The sequence below is a fragment of the Muntiacus reevesi genome, chromosome 1 (genome assembly GCF_963930625.1).
Source record: "Muntiacus reevesi chromosome 1, mMunRee1.1, whole genome shotgun sequence".
Taxonomy (NCBI): domain Eukaryota; kingdom Metazoa; phylum Chordata; class Mammalia; order Artiodactyla; family Cervidae; genus Muntiacus; species Muntiacus reevesi.
The window spans coordinates 36,649,633-36,670,948 of NC_089249.1; the positions used below are offsets into that span (position 1 = coordinate 36,649,633).

The 21,316-nt window shown below is 36.1% G+C and overlaps 1 protein-coding gene across 3 annotated transcripts in view; it reads right to left on the bottom strand.

Moving 5' to 3' along the window:
• The window catches only part of PIK3C2G (phosphatidylinositol-4-phosphate 3-kinase catalytic subunit type 2 gamma), a 427,919-nt gene that overhangs the window by 404,479 nt on the left and 2,124 nt on the right, over positions 1–21,316 (bottom strand). For all 3 annotated transcript variants that reach the window (XM_065940721.1, XM_065940712.1, XM_065940703.1), the window contains one exon: positions 436–1,197. In XM_065940721.1, the coding sequence (XP_065796793.1) occupies positions 436–1,116 (681 nt within the window). In that variant the 5' untranslated portion in view covers positions 1,117–1,197. The remainder of the gene's footprint in view (positions 1–435; positions 1,198–21,316) is intronic.

Below are 21,316 nucleotides of genomic sequence, written 5' to 3' on the forward strand. Positions count from 1 at the left end.
GCCTCTGAGTAAAGGGCCATTTTTCCTACCAATAATGATATGATGTTTTAATTCATGGTAATGTAACTCAAAATATAAATGTAATGAAATATATTTGTGTTTCTGTGTATGCATAACACAATAAGAATGAAAAATACAATCATATAAACCTCCAACTATGATATTTTTATTTAATAAAATGTAAATACTAAATACTATACCACACTGTTTAATTTTGATGAAACCAGAACTTTAAAAATATTATAAAAACTCTTTCTTTAGAAAAAATTATTAATTCATGAAAATGGAATTTGTGAATAATAAGCATTTTTTCCAAAGTAGTATTAATACGCTCCCCTACTGAAGATTAGTTACTCTTGTTACTAAATTCACCCAGCACATTATTGATTGATTCTTTCAGATTCATATTTTCAGGTTGACAAATATGATACATACCTCAGTGTTCTTTGGGCAGGTACTTTCCCATGTCCTGGGTAGAGAAGAACCTTTAAAGGGCATCAGAGAAGACTCCACAATGTTCGTATTTCTACTGCTTTTATTTTCTTCTTTTGGCATCAAGTTACTTGGCAAGAATGGATATATAGGAAGAACACTGCTTTCAAATCCTATATGGTAGCTATGATTTTCACTTTCCAGTTGACTCTGTGAATTAATTTTATCCAGACTGGTAGATGATAGAGGTAAAATATTGAATCCGTAATCATCAGCACCATGGTATTTTCCTATGGGATTTCCCCAAGAGCTTCCTTTATTGATGTTTTGAGGATTTGGTAGCACAGAATGCCTACTAAAACCAATTACTGGTGTTTCACTAACTTGGTGACAGGAGAGTTCTGAGCCTTTAAAAGTGAATTCATTCAAGGATGTCTGGTGTGTTTCATCTAGTGAATGTTTTCTTGAGTCCCAGTGTGGTGCACTGGGCATAAAAAAGGCATTTTCTTCAATTTCTCTCTGACAGAGTGGGATTTTGTTATTGATCTCATCTACTACATTATCAAAACCCAGACTGACTAGACTAGGAAAAAGAGGTTGATTCAAGGAGGGCAATTCTTGGTGCTCCTGCTGCTTTTCATGTGATTCACTGGAATTTAGATCTGTTTTCCAGTAATATGCCATTCCTTATTTTATGTAACTGAGAGGGTTGGCTCTGCTCCAAATATCTCTTCAATGATATTATAAAAGATGATAGGAATTTTCCTAGACAAATGATAAAAGCAAATAAAAAATGTGATTAATTAGAAATAAAAGAGCTTGAAAGAAAGAAACACGTTGAGTAAATGCAGACAATTGTTTTGAAGTTTCCCCTTAGCAAATGAGATGAACCCATGAGTTATATAAAAATCCATCAGGGCTCACAGAATTAAAGTCCAAGGGGGGGTATTGAGTTCAGAGACATGCATGAAACTCCTGTAGGAGAAAGCTAAGTCCACTTCAGTCATGACGGTGGTTTCATGAATGAAAGCCGGTATTCCCCTTTGGACTCCTTTTCTACTGAAAATCCACTGGCCCATAGCAGCATTATCTCTATCTTCTATACTTAATCATCTATCAGAATGCTAGTACGCTAAATAAAGTATCTTAACAGTCTCTTCATGATCAGCAGTGATCCCATTCCTAGATACAGTCTTAACTTTTTTCTGCCCTCCATAGCTAGTTATCTTGTAGGTTGGCTAGACCCTTTCATATCCTCCCCAAAACTTCTTTAAATAACTGCAAGCTTCTCTCATCACTTCTCCAAAGCAACTTTCATTAAGTTTACTGATGAGAATATTCAACTGATGTTTATCCATCTCTATTTTAACATTTCTCTCTGCAAAATTTGAACCCTTTTGTTCACTATACTTATTTAAAATTTTCTTGCTGTGTCCTACATTGACTCTCTGTGACACTTTACTCTCTGAGTTCTGTGTTAGCACTTTCTCAAGAATCCTCTGCCATATTGTTCATTACCTACTGGACCTCTTGTCAGAGCTTTTCTTCTCAATCATTCTCTGCGTGTAAATTATTTCATACTTCCTATGGCTTAAATCACCCTCTACATATCAATAACCCTAACACAGGACGATTCTTACTACTGTCTCCACTTGGAATTTTTTTTAACCTGTAAGAGAAAGTCCAAAACCTAAATCAAAATTCACCCAAAAATCTGCTTTTATTTTAAAGTCTTCTGTGACAAAATATGGCCCAATAATTCACTCAGTTTCTTAGGCCAGAAACCAGGGTTTTATCTTTGAGTCTTCCCACACCTCTGTTCTTCTACATCCAGTAAATCACCAGTTCCTGTAGGAGATCTTGCTTCCTTTTTTGTCTACCACTGTCACAATCCTAGTCTAAAGTTTTCTAATCCTCTCATCTGCAATGTTGCCGTGTCTCTGAAACTACTTCCACATTTTCTACAATTCATTCTTGAGTCTTGTAATCTACTTTTTATGTTACAGTGCTATATTTAAGAGACTAACCATATATCACCTCTGTATATAACAGTGGTTTCCTACTGTCTCAGGGTAGCATGTATAAATGATATATATGTAACAATTTTCTTTCCCATTAAATTATTAGGCCATGTTAGTCTTTTTACTTATAATTCAGTACTTAGTGCTTTGCTTCACTCAGAGTAGTTGCTCATTTGCATTTATTGATCAAATGATTTAAATGTTGGAAAAATTATAGTTGAATTATAAGAAAATGACACTGAAAAGTATTTCTGTCATTTTGTGGATTTATTTGGAGGAGGAGGTGGCAAGCCACTCCAGTATTCTTGCCTGGAAAGTTCCATGGACAGCAGAGCTGGACAGGCTACAGTCCATGGGGGTCGCAAAGGGTTGGACATGACTGACTGGGTGACTAAACAACAACAACAACATGGATTTATTAATCACCTTAACAATTATATGTGTATTAGGGAAAAAAACATTTTAAAAGGTGATTATGATAGTCATTACCTATCAAATACCATGTTCTATCAATGTGTTTTGCAATGGCAAATGATTTTTATTATATTGGCACTAATGGTCTACTTGAAACTCACAATGACCTGAGACATAAATGAGTTAGATTTATTATATTTCCCTCAAGAAATTGCACTGATTTGAGAAAGATTTTCAAGATATATAAACAAAATGGAACTTCAGGAGATATAAATAAGATGTGTATAGAAGGATATGTGAAATAGAAAGTTAATCTATAAACTTTATGCCAAACTATTCAAATTGATGGGTCACACAGATACATTATCTAGCTATGATCCCTTTTGCAGATATTGCCATTTTTTCATTTCCACAGTAGTAGTGAAAGGTATGTTTCATTAAAACAAATTATACACTAACAAAAGCAGAAGATATTAAGAAGAGGTGGCAAAAATACACAGAACTATACAAAAGATCTTCAAGACTCAGATAATCACAATGGTGTGATCATTCACCTAGAGCCAGGCATCCTGGAATGTGAAGTCAAGTGGGTCTTAAGAAGCATACTATGAACAAAGCTAGGGGAGGTGATGGAATTCCAGTTGAGCTATTTCAAATCCTAAAAGATGATGCTGTGAAAGTGCTAAACTCAATAGGCCTGCAAATTTGGAAAACTCAGCAGTGGCCACAGGACTAGAAAAGGTCAGTTTCCATCCCAATCCCAAAGAAAGGCAATGCCAAAGAATGCTCAAACTACCACACAGTTGCACTCATCTCACACTCTAGTAAGGTAATGCTCAAAATTATCCAAGCCAGGCGTCAACAGTATGTGAACTGTGAACTTTCAGTTGTTCAAGCTGGATTTAGAAAAGGCAGAGGAACCAGAGATCAAATTGCCAACATCCACTGGATCATTAGAAAAGCAAGAGAGTTGAGAAAAATGTCTACTTCTACTTTATTGACAATGCCAAAGCCTTTGACTGTGTGGATCACAACAAACTCTGGAAAATCTTAAAGAGATGGGAATACCAGACCACCTGACCTGCCTCTTGAGAAACCTGTATGCAGGTCAGGGAGCAACAGTTAGAAATAAACATGGAACAACAGAATGGTTCCAAACAAGGAAAGGAGTACATCAAGGCTGTTTATTGTCACCCTGCTTATTTAACTTATATGCAGAGTACATCATAAGAAACACTGGACTGGATGAAGCACAAGCTAGAATCAAGATTTCCAGGAGAAATATCAATAACCTCAGATATACAGATGACACAACCCTTATGGCAGAAAGTGAAGAACTCAAGAACCTGTTGAAAGTGAAAGAGAAGGGTGAGAAGGTTGGCTTAAAACCCAACATTCAGAAAACTAAGATCATGGTATCTGGCCATCACTTCATGGCAAATAGATGGAGAAACAGTGGCAGACTTTATTTTTCTGGGCTCCAAAATCACTGCAGATAGTGATTGCAGCCATGAAATTAAGAGACACTCCTTGGAAGAAAAGTTATGACCAACGTAGACAGCATATTGAAAAGCAGAGACATTATTTTGCCAACAAAGTTCTGTCTAGTCAAAGCTATGGTTTTTCCAGTGGTCATGTATGGATGTGAGAGTTGGACTATAAAGAAAGCTGAGCACCAAAGAATTGATGCTTTTGAACTGTGGTGTTGGAGAAGACTCTTGAGAGTCCCTTGGACTGCCAAGGAGATCCAACCAGTCTGTCCTAAGGGAAATCAGTCCTGAATATTCATTGGAAGGACTGATGTTGAAGCTGAAACTCCAATACTTTGGCCACCTGATGGGAAGAACTAACTAATTTGAAAAGACTGTGATCCTAGGAAAGATTGAATGCAGGAGGAGAAGGGGACAACAGAGGATAAGATGGTTGGATGGCTTCACCGACTCAATGGACATGAGTTTAGGTGAACTCTGGGAGTTGGCGATGGACAGAGAGATCTGGCATGCTGCAATCCATGGGGTCACAAAGAGTTGGACACAACTGAGCGATTGAGCTGAAATGAACTGATACACTTTCTTCTGTCTCTATCACGGAACTCAGAATTTTCCAGTAAGTGTGACTTTCCTCTGACAACCATAGGTAATATCTTTTTCTAGTCTTCTGTAGTCTAGCCTGCTGTGTCTTGTCTTAGCTTAAATGTGGTAAATATGGCTACATCATGTTGACTTTTTAAATTTTGGGGTATTTCAAATGAACTGAGTGTTTTTTAATTATTTTGAATTTTTTCTAGAGCCACAGAGGAAGTCTTTAAATGAAATATCAGTGGTATAATACTGAAATTAAAGATTCAAGTAAGCTGTACGACCTGGTTGTTGTTAATAATAATGATTCTGAACATCTTTTGAGCACCCACTCTAAGGCAGTACTCAGTAGACTGCTTTGTTTACATGAATTAACACATCCTCTCAACCTGTGATATTATTACTGCCATTTAACAAATGAGAAAACTGAGGCACAGAAAGGTGAATCAACTTACCCAGTATCTAAGGGTTTCTGTTCATAGATTTGTTTTAAATGGGAATTAAAAAGAAGCAAGTGAGTCATAATTCCATACTAATATAACATCTAGAGCATGCCAGAATTTAGGCACTGAAAGACAGCATTAACAATTCAAGCTATCTTTGCTGAAAAGGGTTGGATACTTAAATATTTTTATTAGTAATAATATTTTCCATGCATTTCTCACAGCACTGAAACTTGAAATGAGTGAGAGGCCCTCCTTGAAGAAAAATCTCATTATAGTGAGATAAAGGAGAATGATAAATACTTATTCATATTGAAAATGTAATAAAACAGAAACCACATCCAGATCCACTTTTATAATATTAAATTTGGAGATTTTAAGAAATTCCTAATAATTTTATGTCTCCTCTTTACCATTACAGTCCTGAAGATAGACTATACCTTAGTTTAAAAATAAATAAAAACGTGATTGAGTGCCAGCTGGTAAATGTATGCAGTCTGCATTAGGAAGTAATGCATCAAATAACTAAAGTCATATACCTTAACTTTGAGACAGAATTATACATACTATGCATGCATGCTCAATGGCTCAGTCGTGTCCAATTCATTGCAATCCCATGGACTGTAGCCTGCCAGGCTCTTCTGTCCATGGGATTTTTGAGGTAAGAATACTGGAGTGGATTGCCATTTCTTATTCCAGGGGATCTTTCTGACCCAGAGATCAAACCCGCATCTCCATGTTAGCAGGTGGATTCTTTACCACTGTGCCACCTGGGAAGTTCTACTATATGGCATCAAATATGTCATAACAGGGAGGACATGGCTGTTGGTTCCTGATTTAAATAATGCTCTGTTGAATTATAGGAAAAAGTTCTGTGGTAGGCAAAATAATGCCCCCCAGCCAATATTCCCATATCTTAATCTCTGGAACATGTGAATATGTTAGGTTACACAATGAAGAAGAATCAAGGCTCTAAATGGAGTTAAGTTTCCTAGTCATCTGACCTTAAATTAGGAAATTACCTGAATAGAATCAGTACAATCACAAGGAGGGCTTACCATGTGGCACAGTGGTAAAGAATCTGCCCGCCAATGCAGGAGATCCAAGTTCAATCCCTGGATCGTGAAAATGCCCTGGAGGAGGAAATGGCAACCCACTCCAGTATTCTTGCCTGGAAAATCTAAGGATAGAGAAGCCTGGTGGGCTACAGTCCATAGGGTTGCAAAGAGTCAGATATGACTGAGGGACTGAGCGTGCACATATACACACACACACACACAAGCCCAAGGATACTTAGAGGCAGAAGAGGTCATAGTGATACTCAGGAAGGACTCAACCTGATTTTATTGGCTTTGAAGATGGAGTAAGGGGTCCATGAGCCAAGCAATGTGAGCAGCCTCTAGAAGCTCGAAACGGGAAGGGAATGGATTTCCCTCGGAAGCCTCCAGAAGGAAGCACATCCCTTATAACACCTTGATTTTTGCACAGAGATAATTGAGTTGTTTTTCCTACTTATAAAATTGTATGATAATAATTTGTGTGGTTTCAAGTCACTTAAGTTCGTGATCATTTTTTACACTGGCAACAGAAAATCAATACAACATGAAAACTGGAATGTGATTAATGAATGGATTGGAAAATCAGGGACTTGAAGAAGGATAGCAGACCACACAAAAACGTTTCCCCAGTCTTTGTTGGTAAGTCCAGATAAATTCAAACAGGGAAGTTCAAAAGTATTCATAATGACAAATTAGTATTCTTCAATAGTTTATAACTTTCTATTCAGTTTGGCTTTCAAGAGATCTGTTTTTATTGAAGATTAAATGCTCAATTGCCCTCAAAAAACAAGTAAAGACAAAACCTGGGTACCTATCAGAGAAAGGGCAGCCCCTGCCAGCTGCTTCCACTCTGTAAATCTCCTAAGATGCAAATATCATCCAAATAGCCCCAGTGTTCAGAATAGGAACAAAAAGATGTTTATTTTACAAAAGAACAAAGAACCTTTCTGAAAATTGTCTGTTCTTGATCCAAAAAGTTCTGACTGCATTACTGAATCACTATATCTGCAGGGACAAGATGAGAAGAAGGTGAATGGAGTAAATTATGAGATTGAAGAAACATGATTTTTGTTTCAGATAGCAAGTTGTAATGTGTTGAAAATTTAACAGTCTTTAAAATATGTATTCATGTCTTGGGAGATAAAGATTGTGCCAGCATAAGGCATGTCAAAGTGTAATCAAGCTAAACCATCTGTATTTCAGCAAGGTGGAGGGCAAGTCCATATTATCTATAGCAGCAAACCTGGGTTCTGAGAAAATTCTGAGTTGGCCGCATGGTCTGAAATTCCTATCTCCTCATCTTATGAGCCAATTTTATATGTCATGCAGACACTATTTTAGATAGACGTAAGTATGATCTTTCTCAGCTCAACTTGCTGAATGAATACCGAGATGACTGTAACTATTTATATATAATTTAATGATATATATAATTAAAGCATATTATGTATAAAATTTGTATTACCTTACTTTTTCCATTTTCAATTTGTAATTGAGTGGTAAGGTAAACATACTATTTTCATGAGCTCTGATTATTTTCATGTAAGCACAGACAGGAGATACTTAGGAAAAACATTAACTTCCGAGGAGTCTCCATCAGGTGCCTTTTTATGTGGATAATTGACATTTTCTTTTTTTTTTTTTTTTTTTTTTTTTTTTTTTTATTTATTTTTTTTTTAATATTATTTTATTAGTTGGAGGCCAATCACTTTACAACATTTCAGTGGGTTTTGTCATACATTGACATGAATCAGCCATATAGTTACATGTATTCCCCATCCCGATCCCCCCTCCCACCTCCCTCCCCACCCGACTCCTCAGGGTCCTCCCAGTGCACCAGGCCCGAGCACCTGACTCATGTATCCCACCTGGGCTGGTGGTCCGTTTCACCATAGATAATATACATGCTGTTCTTTCAAAACATCCCACCCTCACGCTCTCCCCCAGAGTTCAAAAGTCTGTTCTGTATTTCTGTGTCTCTTTTTCTGTTTTGCATATAGGGTTATCGCCACCATCTATCTAAATTCCGTATATATGTGTTAGTAATAATGTATACTCCTATAGAAGACGCTTCCTATTAGACTGCCTCAAGCACTTATATGTGGAAAGCTTGAAGCTGTCACATGCTTATTTTTGAGGGATATTGTTTTGAAAATATCAATTCATTTATTCACACCTCTATTTACTTATTTGCACATTTATTTATTCAGTATGTGTTTTAAAATACATTGTGTCAAGTACTGTGCAAAGCACTGGAAATATAAAAAGGATAAAGCACAGCTCTTGCCCTCAAGTATTTCACAGACATAAATTTATAATACAGATGTATGAGAATGACTTTAATAGACAAAATCTTCATTTTGTTTGGTGAAATTTCATATTGAATATCATTAAGATTATTTTACTTTAGAAAGTGCAGAAGTAAAATTCAAAAAGCATATATTTAAGGCTTATATATTTGGTATGTTTTGTTCAGGTCACTGAGACCTGGTTTCAAGAATACTTCGATTCCTAAGTATTGTTAAGGTTTTAGCCTCAAACATGATAAAGCAGTTGAAACAGTAATTCATTCAATTCCTCTGAGTGTGTTTTAAGAATAAACATGACAATGGAAAGTCAGCCTCCAGCTCTGAGTAACAGCTCTGGGGGAAATTACCTAGTGTGACTGAAGCCTGTTTCAGGGGAGGACAGAGATAGTCAGGGAATTTGACACCAACCCTGAAGGGAGGAAATCTTCAGACCCAATCTGGTTAACCCTTGCAATATGCCACTCAGTAGGCTCAATAAACACAGCCTAGTGGTATTTGGGGAGAACTAACAGTGTTTTGCCTATTGTTAGACAAATCTATTCTGAAAATCAGGACTAAGAAATTTTATGTGACTGAAGCAGTAGTGGCTGCTGCTTTCTTTGCCTACTTTTGCAACTAATATGTAGGTCCCTATTGTTTAATTAAGTCTCTGTTACTGAGTGTTCGGCCAATGCAAGAGGCACGGGTTTGATCCCTGGGTCAGGAAGATCCTCTGGAGAAGGAAATGGCAACTCACTCCTGTTATTCTTGCCTAGGAAATCCCATGAACAGAGGTGCCTACAGGACTACAATCCATGAGGTTGCAAAAGAGTCAGACACAACTGAGCGACTAAACAACAACAACATTGAGTGTTCTACTAGTAATGAATGAGTCAGTTAGAGGGTTCTGTCAATAATTTACTTGGTTTCCAGAGAAATACTTTACATTAAACTTTAAGTAACAACATTAGGAAAAGACAATTGCAATTTATCAAAGTGGATTGAGCAAGATTTCAGCAAGAGATGATTCCTAAACTAAGAGAAAAAAGAAGCAGTTTTCCAGACAGGTTTGGCAAAAGGAAGAGGAGGTCCTTGGTTTTCCAGACAGAGACTATTATTTGTGAAAAGTCAAGGAGAAAAATAGGAAGAAAGAGAAACAAGAATAGGAAAGAGGGGATAAAGAAACTGTGAAATGCAGAAGAAAGATGAAGATGGAAGAAAACTGAAGATGTGAAAATATACTCTGTTGGAACAGAGTGCTAGCTGCTGTGTTAGAGCGTGAGAAAAACTAACACAGTCTTATAACCTAAATGAAAGAGAATTGTCATCAGGTTTTATGGCAGGAACACCTGTGCCAAGTGGATAATTGACTCCTACATTTAAGAGACACAAGGAAAGAAATTGGGAACCAAAAATATGTCTTCACTTAACTGACTTCCAAATTAAAATTCCTCAAACTGTCATGGCCACATGAGAGCTTAGGGAGTATTGTTTTCGTGGACTAGTTATTTAAGCTACTGAAGAATAAACTTCAGATTAATCAAAAAGATGGAGATGCATCAACATTGAGACTACTGATGAGCATTAAATATACACATATTATCCTGAAGAACTCAGATAGATGAGGGATATAGGAGGCAGTTTAATATGGCTGCACTGAAAATCTAGATAGAGTTCAACTTTAGTAAAAAGTAGGGAAAGTGAAGAGAACATGTACACACTTTTGGAAGAGTTTTTATTAACCACATGGTGACTGTGTTAGAATTATTATCCTTATAATACTTTGTGTGTAATGCTTGGTAAAACAAGCAGTATTCTCAGAAGTATAGAATTATAACTGATGGCATCAGAATGAACTCATCAGATTTTTTTTTTTTCAAAAGAAATCACATTTATCTATCTATAGTTTTCTTGATTGGAAAAGTCTACAAATAAAGCCCATCCTAACAGCAGTGAGCATCTCTACCATCCAGGCTGTGATATAAAAATACCACTTCCTATGAAAAGAAACAAAGCTACTTGAAGTACCACCTGTCTTTGAGAAAAGGGCAGCTAATGTAACATGAGCCTAGCAAATACTATTTTTCTAGTTAATAAGGAGGTTGTCACAGAATATAAGGATGCACCAATAGAAGTTGAGAGCCAACTTGAAAAGGCTTACATTGTCCAAAAAGTATAATAAACTGAAATGGATGAAAGCATATCATACATGTTAGATGCCTGAATTCATAATGATACACATTCACACCTACAACTAATTGATTGCCTTTGTATGACACAGGGCTAATAAACTACACAATAAAACATGTTTTGTCCTTTTTTATATGAAATGATCTAAGTAATAATGTGAAATGATTTGAAATAAAATGAAATGTTATGAATAATATGAAGTGATCTAAGTAATAAATGAGGCAAAGCTTCTCTTTGTACAAGTACTGCAAAAGATAAGTGAAGAAAGAATGATGAACTCAGGTTATCAATATTTTACAGTAAGTCATGAATTATAAAATCTAGACATCAAGCATTGGTGGCTGCTAACATCACAAAAAGAGGAGCAGCTAGCATTTTGTGCCTTCTTTTAGAGTTCAAAACTACCATGAAGCCTTGCCAACAAAATCTAATCTTAATCTATCTACATATGCTTGTAGATCCAGTCACCATGCACAAGGATACAGAATAGAATTAAATCAGGATGGAAACTGATATAGAAAATTAAGCTAGTTTCTTCTGCAAATAAATTAGAGGACAAAAAAAAGAGATGAAATACATTAATTGAAAAAGACTGTAAAAACCCATTCCTGCACCCCTCCAAAGAAATACAGAATGTAAAACAAAGTCATACACTTTAGGGATACACATTTCAATGATGAAACTATATACAAAAGTACAGATGTGACATCAGAAGAGCTGTTTTTCTTGGGGGAGGAAGGGTATTGTAAGAGGGGTTGGAGAGATTTTTGAGGTGGCAAAAAATGATTATTTCTTGACATGTAGGGTAGTTAGAAGGTTGTTCAATTTATTTATAATAGTACATTAAGCTATACATTTGGTTTATGTAGTTGGTAATATCATACATTTTAAAAAAGGAATGAGTAGCCAGATTTATTGGTCATATGGAACTTGAGGACTTGTACAAATCTAAGTGAAGATGCTGAATAAGCATTTGTGTATGTAATTCTTCAATTCAGGAGGTAAATTTTGTAGCTGGACCCATGAGCCTTGTCTAAGGAGCAGTTGAAGAGTAAAATAGGTATAAATGAATCTGAGAATGGAATCCCATTGTGGGGAAAACCAGTGTTTGATAAATGAATCTAAAAAGAAAAGGTACAGAATAGTCTAAAAGGTAGGAAGAGGAATGGTAAGCCACTGTCACTTCACTTTCTCCACTTTTGATCCTGGTAAGAGAGTAAGAAGTGAAAGGCAAGTGACTTCCTTTCAGGAACCTTATTATGAAGTTGCACATATCACTTCTGCTCACATCCATTGGCCTGAATATATATCTGCAAGGAAGCCTGGGAAATGCAGTTCTTCACTGTGTTGCCAGGAGCCCCGAAGAAGCACAGATATTCTTGTACTAGAAAGAGAAATGATGCAGGAAATTGAAGTTCTCTGGATGGCTTGGAGTTAGAATGCAAAATGAAGATGTTGAACCAGCTGCAATTAGGAGCAAAAGTCTTTAATGGATGTGGAAAAACAAGGTCAGGGGATGGCAGTAAGTAGAAGGGACATAAGTAGGAGAGCAAAATGTTATGGGATCCTGGTTGTACTTGCCTCATGTTCTTGATACAAGGGCCATAAGAGAATGAACGACTTCCACAGAACTGCAAAGCAGCAGAGTACTTGGAGAGCCAGGGTTACTTTTTGGAAAAGAAAGTGAAGAGGCTAAGAAATGAACAGTGCATCTTGCACATTAAATTTCAACCAAAGAAATACCTCTCACTACATATTTTATAAGTATGGATTTCTGTTACTCTTCTTACTTTGAGGGGATATGGAATACAAAACAGTAGTTAATTTATTCAACTCTAATTCTTAAAATTTGGTTTCCCTGGTGGTTCAGGTGGTAAAGAATCTGCCTGCAGTGCAGGAGACCTGCGTTTGATCCATGGGTTGGGAAGATCCCCTGGAAGAGGGCTTGGCAACCCACTTCAGTATTCTTGCCTTGAAAACCCCCAGGGACAGAGGAGCCTGGCAGGCTACGTGGGATCTCAAAGAGTCAGACATGACTGAACGATGAAAAACAGCACAGTTCTTAAAATTATTTGTTTAATTTAATTTTTAATTAAATTTTAAAATTTAAACTTTTAATTTTTAAAGTTTATTTTTTAACTGGAAAATCATGAATATATTTTTTTAATAATGGCAAATACTGCTATGCTTCTAGTAAAGAACTTGAAGCATATTGAAGTTACATGTTTAGAATACAAGACCATTCTTTAAAGGGATTTGTATTTATGAAACATTATATATTTTCATCATAAAATACCGACAATAGATTGTTCTCTGTTCTTTCAGACTATTTAGAACTAAAGTATAAACAGTTGTATTAAAGTGAAAGTGTCGGTCACTCAGTCTTGTCTGACTGTTTGTGACCCCATGGACTATAGCCCGCCAGGCTCCTCTGTCCACGGGATTCTCCAGGCAAGAATCCTGGAGTGAGTAGCCATTCCCTTCTCCAGGGCATCTTCCTGACACTGGGATCCAACCCGGGTCTCCTACATTACAGGCAGATTCTTTACCATCAGAGTCACATTTAAATGAAAAAATGAAACAAAAATTAGTCACTCAGTCGTGTCTGATTCTTTGCAATCCTATGGACTGGGACTCACTAAGTGCCTCTGTCCATGGGATTCTCCAGGCAAGAATACTGGAGTGGGTTGCCATTTCCTTCTCCAGGGGATCTTCCCAACCCAGGGATCAAACCCAGGACTCCTGTATTGCAGGCAGACTCTTTACCATCAGAGTGCCAGGGAAACTACCTGGGAGCCTCATATAATTAGGCCAAATTTCACAGAATCCTGGTCCAAAGTAATTTGGACTACTTTAAGTTTTACCTGACCCAGGAATTTAATCCTTAAATATTAATATTTTCTTGAAAGACAACAATAGTCCTTAGAGCCATTCTAGGTGCTAAACATGTTCCATGAATCTACAGCAAATAGCTATTCTACTATAACCTCCAATAAATAACTTTTTTCTATTTTGCTTTTTCTTAAACCTGAATCTAGGTTTTTTTTTTTTTTTTTAACATTTTAAATATAAAAAAAGCAAGGATTGTCATATTTGCTGTCTCATCTAGCTTAAGCTTCATTGTTATATACTATTATAATTTAATTTTTTTCTATACATGCAAAGGTTTTTCCTTATGTACTGTTTGACTGTGAATGGAAAGTAGCAGAAACAGATCAATAACAGTTTCTTCTTTGGGGGAACCCTAGTAAGGATTTGAAACTAAAGTGGTAAATAGTTTTATCTCATAAGTAAAATCTCATCACATGGTAGTGGCTTTTCAGGACATGGTTTGAGAACTGTGAGACTGAACAAAACTCAGAAAGCAATGATGCTCCATTAGTGCAGTCTGTGTGGATGCAGCAGAAGGGGAGGAGGAGGGATGCACACACCGTGGTACCCATCAACTGTTCTAATAGCTAGAAACATGTCTGTGTTTTTCAGTAGGTAAATTAAACTTCCAAGTGAATTAAATATTCAAAATATCATAGATATTGAAGAGATTTCTACCTAATGGTACTTAATAATCATTAGCACAAGATGTAAGAAATCTAAATTTTGACTGAATCTTTGACAAAATTATTGATATGATGAATTTTTGCTTCTGTGATGGCTCAGACTGTAAAGAACCCACCTGCAATGCAGGGGACCTGGGTTCAACCCTTAGGTTGGGAAGATCCATTGGAGAAGGAAATGGCAACCCACTCCACTATTCTTGCCTGGAGAATCCCATGAACAGAAGAGCCTGGTGGGCTACAGTCCATGGGGTCGCAAAGAGTGGGACATGATTGAATGACTAAGCACAGCACAGCACATGATGAATTTTATTTGAGTAATAGTTAAGAGAAAGATCTCAGAAATGTTTTATAAGCCAAGTGTAGGAGAAGCCAATAATAATATGATAATATGACTATATTGTTACCTTTAATGCTTCTAAGGACTTGTTTATTGTGCCAGCTCATACAGTGAGTTATAACACGAGGCATTCCTCTAAGATACATGGTTAATATATACATATGGTTAAAATAACCATATTTTATTTTAATCATTTAAAACATATATCTGTGATACAGCCTCTATGGAGACAAATATGGAGGTTCCTTAAAAAACTAAAAACTGAGTTACCATATGATCCAGTCATCCAACTCCTGGACCTATATCCAGAAAAAGACAAAAACTCTAACTTGAAAAGATACAGGAACGCCAGTGATCATAGCCACACAATTTAAAATAGCCAGGACATGGAAGCAACCTAAGTGTCCATCAAGAGAGGAATGGATCAAGAAAATGTAGTGTGTGTATGCATACATGCACACAAAGGAATATTGTTGTTTAGTCACTAAATGGTGTCCAACTCTTTGAGACCCTGTGGAATATAGCCTGTCAGACCCCTCTGTCCATGAATTTTCCCAAGCAAGAATACCAGAGTGGGTTGTCATTTCCTTCTCCATGGGATCTTCCTAACCAAGGTATCAAACTCGTATCTCCTACATTGGCAGGGAGATTGTTTACTGCTGAATCACCAGGGAAGCCCCAAAGGGATATTACTCAGCCATAAAAAGGAATAAAATGATACTATCTCCAGCAACATAGATGGATCTAAAGATTACCATACTAAGTGAAGTAAGTCAGACAGAAAAAGAAAAATCACATGATATCACTTATATATGGAATAAAAAAACTGATACAAATGAATCTAGTTACAAAACGGAAACAGACATAGAAAACAAATTTATGGTTACCAAAGGGGGAGGAGGGTGAGGGATAAACTAGGAGCCTGTGATTAATATATACACACTATATATATATAAACACACTATGTATACAAAATAGATAAACAAGGACCTACTGTATAGCACAGGGAACTATATTCAATATCTCGTAATAACCTATGATGGAAAAGAATCTAAGAAAGAATGTAGAAATTTAAAAAATCAGTCCAGTTGACTTTCTTTAGAGTGGCATCTGGCTAAGTAGTGTGTGACTTAAAAAATTAATCAAATATTTTTAAAACTAAAAAGACAAAGTCTATTCATTGTACAGCAGTACCAGCAACAAAGACTGGCAACAATTCACTTGGTTACACAGATTTTCACCATATGTGAGACCAAGTAGATCAATCTGAAGTAGAAGGGAAAAAACTGACTGGCACTTTCTTAATTATCTTTAGGATATGGCTTGCTTTACTATCTGAAGGAGAATAAATCTACCAGTCTAACCAATGGGAAAGAAATGGCCAATTTCCCTAGAGCTGCCTGACTTGGAGATTCAGGGTCTGAACAACTCTCCCCACTGACCAAAAAAAGCATATCTGCCCTCAGGACCACTTTACTAACCTCCTTTCTACATGTTTTCTAAAGCTAAAGTTTGCAGTAATACAAAACAGTCAGAGTCTACAGTGGCTAAGCATTAGGTTTGCTGAATCTGAGAATATGAGAAAAAAAAGTATCATAGGAAAGTACAAAGGTAGACCACTTCTGATATAAGAAGAACTATATATACATTGATTCGAATTACCTAGAAAAATGCTTACCTTCTCAAAGTAGTCAACCAGACCATGATAGTAAGATTGATGAAGTCCAGAATTTAGAGAAATCAAGTGACTGCCAGAGACCTGTAGTTAAACTAAGTCTGTTCACATTTACCATTTCTATAGCTGAAAATCTGAGAAACGTGTCCTAACAGCAACCAGGAAAACAATGAGAGTAATCAGAAGAGTCTACAAATGTTATTTATGAGTAATCAGTGGAGAGAATCTTTACTCCTCAAGGATGAGTAACTGGAAAAAAATCGACAGAGGAGATGTGAAAATACTCTGCAAGAAGTAAAATGACTAACAAACAAGACACTAGAGGATAAATTATTTTTGAAAAATATATGCTACAATGCCATGCCCTGCTAAGTCACTTGTCATGTCTGACTCTTTGTGACCCTATGGACCATACCCTGCCAGATTCCTCTATCCCTGGGATTCTCCAGGCAAGAATACTGGAGTGGGTTGCCATTTCCTCCTCCAGGAGATCTTCCCAACCCAAGGATCAATAGCCTGCCAGGTTCCTCTATTCCTGGGATTCTCCAGGCAAGAGTACTGGAGTGAGTAGCTGTTTCCTCCACCAAGAGATTTTGCTAACCTAGGGATCAAACCCAAGTCTCCTGCATTGGAGGCGGATTTTTGACCACTGAGTCATATGCCATAATATCCCTAAGTCAATTTTATAAAAATGTGAGCTTTTTTGTTTTTTATAAAATTAAGAAATGTGTTAAATGAAATAAGAAAAAAATAAAATTTTAAGTAGTATAATAATAAAATGAAGAAGAAAGATATGGAGGAAAATGGAAAAAAGAGATATGTCAAAAACAAAACTTAATTAATTACTGACATGCAAAGAAACTAAATATTCAAACATTTAAAATATTCATTAAAAGCAGAATGACAAAGAAGAAAATGAAATTTTGAGATAAACACTGAGAACCACTCTATGAATAGAGGAAAAGGAGCTAGTGATAGAAATGAATGAGAGGTATTCCTGCAATTGCTAAAGGCAGAGAAAAGATATCTAACATCATAATATTGAAATTAAATAGAGGTAACATTGAAGAATGCCAAAAAAAAAAAAAAAAAAAAAATCTAACTGAGCTGAATAAAGCTCTGAATATGCATATTAAACCTAAATACTTATATGGCACACATACAACCAGGAAAAACTGAGGATATATGTAAAAAATCTAAACTTTTTAAAGGACAAGGGGAAGAGGAGGGGGGGAAAGGAAAAGGAAGAGGGAAGAAAGTTAATCTGGCCGTTGTTGTTGTTGTTGTTGTTCGGTCACTAAGTCATGTCTGACTCTTTCCAACCCCATGGATGGAGCCTACAATGTTCCTTTGTGCTCCACAGTCTGCTGGAGTTTGCTCAGATTCATGTCCAGTGAGTTAGTGATGCTATCTAACCATCCAGACATAGACTTCACCTTTAAACACTAGCTGTCCTAAGACAAGGGAGCAGCCGCTATATAGTGTTGAGGGCAAATATGTTTTATGTCATTCAGTTTGCCATTTATACGTGAAAATAGTTAAAACATAGATTTGCGTGTATGTAAGTTCTTATAAATCTTTATACCCTTCTAATGGAAAATGTGCACTAGTTGGCAAAATTTTAATCAAAATAAGAACTCAGGATTAGAGACCTAAGAGTAGATAGTAAGGATCAGTTAATGTTGACTTAGTCTAAATAATTATTGTGAACAAAATTTTAAATGTAATAAGAGATTAAATTTTGAGATTTAAATAAATCTCAGAAATTATTTGGTATTAATAAGTTAGGTGAGAAATCATAGACTTATTTCAAAACTGAAAGGCATGCTAAACTTTCTGCCTTAAAAGAAGAAAGGAGATTAAAATATGCTATTTTCATTTCACCAATGATTAAGAAAAAATAAATTCATATACAATTATTTGTACACATATATAATTGTAATGTGTCACACAGAATTATTTGTTGAAGAACAGTGTGTATAATTTTCAAACCACGAGATGAATCAAAATTTGATAGCATTTTCATTATAACAATAAAGAAAATAGGAAAAGTATGTATTAAGAAGGAAAGCTAGAATGAGGCAAGTAAGTTCAGTGGCATTTCTAATGACAGAAGTATAGATATGTGGAATAAAAAGTTATTAAAAAATAAATGTATTATCATTAAAAAAATATATTACATTAAAAATATGTAATTCTCAACTGTGTGGTTTTTGCAACAGGAGCAAAAAGTATCAGAGAAAGGTTAAAAGTTTTTCCAAGTATGTTGCTCAAACACAGAAATACACAAATACACACAAAATGAAGCAGAATAGGAAAATAGAACATAAAGCAGAAATGCATCAATATAATCTTGCTGCAGTTTCTCAAGATCTTAAAATAAATGTGGGCATTCATGCATATACAAAATGTGTTGTGTGTATATTTTTAAAAAGCTGAATTAATATATAATTCTGGGATTTTGTAACCAACTCAATTTATTAATAGTTTTCTGTGCTGAGTCTGTCAGTTGTGTCCGACTCTGACTCTGCGACCCCATGGACTGTAGCCCGCCAGGCTCCTCTGTCCTTGGGATTCCCCAGGCAAGAATACTGGAGTGGGTTGCCATGTCCTCTTGCAGGCAGTCTTTCCAACCCAGGGATAAAACCCAAATCTCCTGCACCACAGGCAGATTCTTACTGTCTGAGCTGCCAGGGAAGCCTATTAAATCTTGTATTTATATTTTATATGATTTTCCCTTTTATCTTTCCAAGAATGAATCTTCTAATAAATAGTTAATTAATAAGTCATAGCAGAAAAAACCTGGCATATATCAATTTTAGTTTAAGTTAGACATGAAGGAAATGCTGGGTCTCTTATTGGATGGGGCAGGCACACCTGGTTAATTATTTGATAAATAAGAATCTTAACACCATTAAGTATAGATTGCAATTGTAAAATAAATTCTACAGGGAGTAAAGATCTATAATGTGGAATCATGAGACTCTTGTATCAGTGGTTTCAAAACTACTCTGAAGCACACATTTATTCCCTGTGACTCAGGTTTGTCATTTGTTACAAGAAGTTGTCAGAAAAAATGTCCAGATATGTTTGAGAAATGCTATTATGTTAAGGTAGGAATGCTTTTTTAAAAAATAAAATTTCTTATAGACAGTTATAGAGGCTTTACTGTGCTTTGTGATAGCATAGTATTGGAGTAGGGAATGGCAACGCATTACATTATTCATGCCTGGAGAATCCCATGGACAGAGGATCCTGGCAGGCTACAGTCCGTGGGGTCACAAAGATTCAGACATGGCTGAGCACGCACAAGAGCATAGTTTACTTTTTAAAACTTCAGTAAAGGGCTCGAGTTTGCAGTACTTTTAAAACTAATCTACTCAGGGTACTTTTCAAGAGCACTTTTGTTCTGGTCAGGACTCTTGGTCACAGGCGGCAAAAGTCAATACAGAAGGAAATGTGATGTGAACTGAGGACAGTCACAACTAAGCCTCTCTTTCTCTCCCTTGGTTCTCTCAGTATATTGGCTTCTGTGTTTTCTAAGCAAATGAACTTTTCCTCCAGGATGGGGAATATGGATAGAGGCTTCCTGGAGACATGTACTTTCTGCATAGCAAATGACATCTGGTTAAATATTTGAAGCAGGAATTTGATTGACCAGGCTTGGGTCCTGGTCACAGGGGTCAGAGGTAGACAGAAGATGAAGTACTAGGGTTAGTGCAGACTGGAACACAAACCTAACTTTATGTCCTGTCCACAGGAGAATGAAAACCCAGACATGACCACACCTCTTCCAGTCATACTCATTAATATTTTCTGGAAGATAGTCCTTTAGCATATGTTCCAGGAAATGCTGAATAGGAAGAAAAAAATGTAATTTAATAATTACATTTGCAAACATTGATGAATGCTAACTTAGAATGTGCTAGGTATTAGTCTAAGTGCTCTACTTTTAACCCCTTTAATCCTCATACAAACATGAGCCTCATGAGAGTCTCTTGAGTAGACATTATTATTGTCTTCATTTTAGAGGAAATGGAAGAACAAAGAATGTAAGTATCTTGCAGAGTTCCTATATAAATAAAAGTGGGGAAAATGGAATAAATTTTTTTCATGAAAAAAGATTATTATATTTAAATCACTTCTATTCAAAGTTTTGTATTTGTAAGAAATAATCAGAATGATACCTAAGCAAAAATATCACAACAAAACAGGAAGCCAGTATGATCAGGAAAATAAATCAGATGAGGAACATATGCATGTCTTTCAAGAAATATAACAAAATAAGATCATGGTTTCTGAAAGGAATGATGAATACAGATTGTAGTAAATATGTAGATAATTCTAAACTAACAGTTGGCTGTATACCTAGTGATTTCTAATACAGAGATCAAAATAGATATAATCAAACACTAGTGTTAGTCACTGAGTAATGTATGACCCTTTGTGACCCCATCTAATGTAGTCCATCAGGCTCCTCTGACCATGGAATTCTCCAGGCAAGAATACTGGGGTAGATTGCCATTGCCTTCTCCAGGGGATCTTCCCAACCCAGGGATCAAGCCTGGGTCCCCTGCATTGCAGGCAGATTCTTTACCATCTGAGCCACCAGAGAAGATCAAAATAGATATAATTAAACATTAGACCACAAGACTGTAAAAATTTGGATTGGGTTATCTAAATTTTAAATGTTCCTTATAATATCCAGGAAGAAGTACAGATATAGATAACTAGGTTTTTAAAGAAAGCATGTATAACTTTTGAAAATTGACCATATATTCAGCTACTTTTAACATAACTCAAAGTCAGTATTACATAGACTA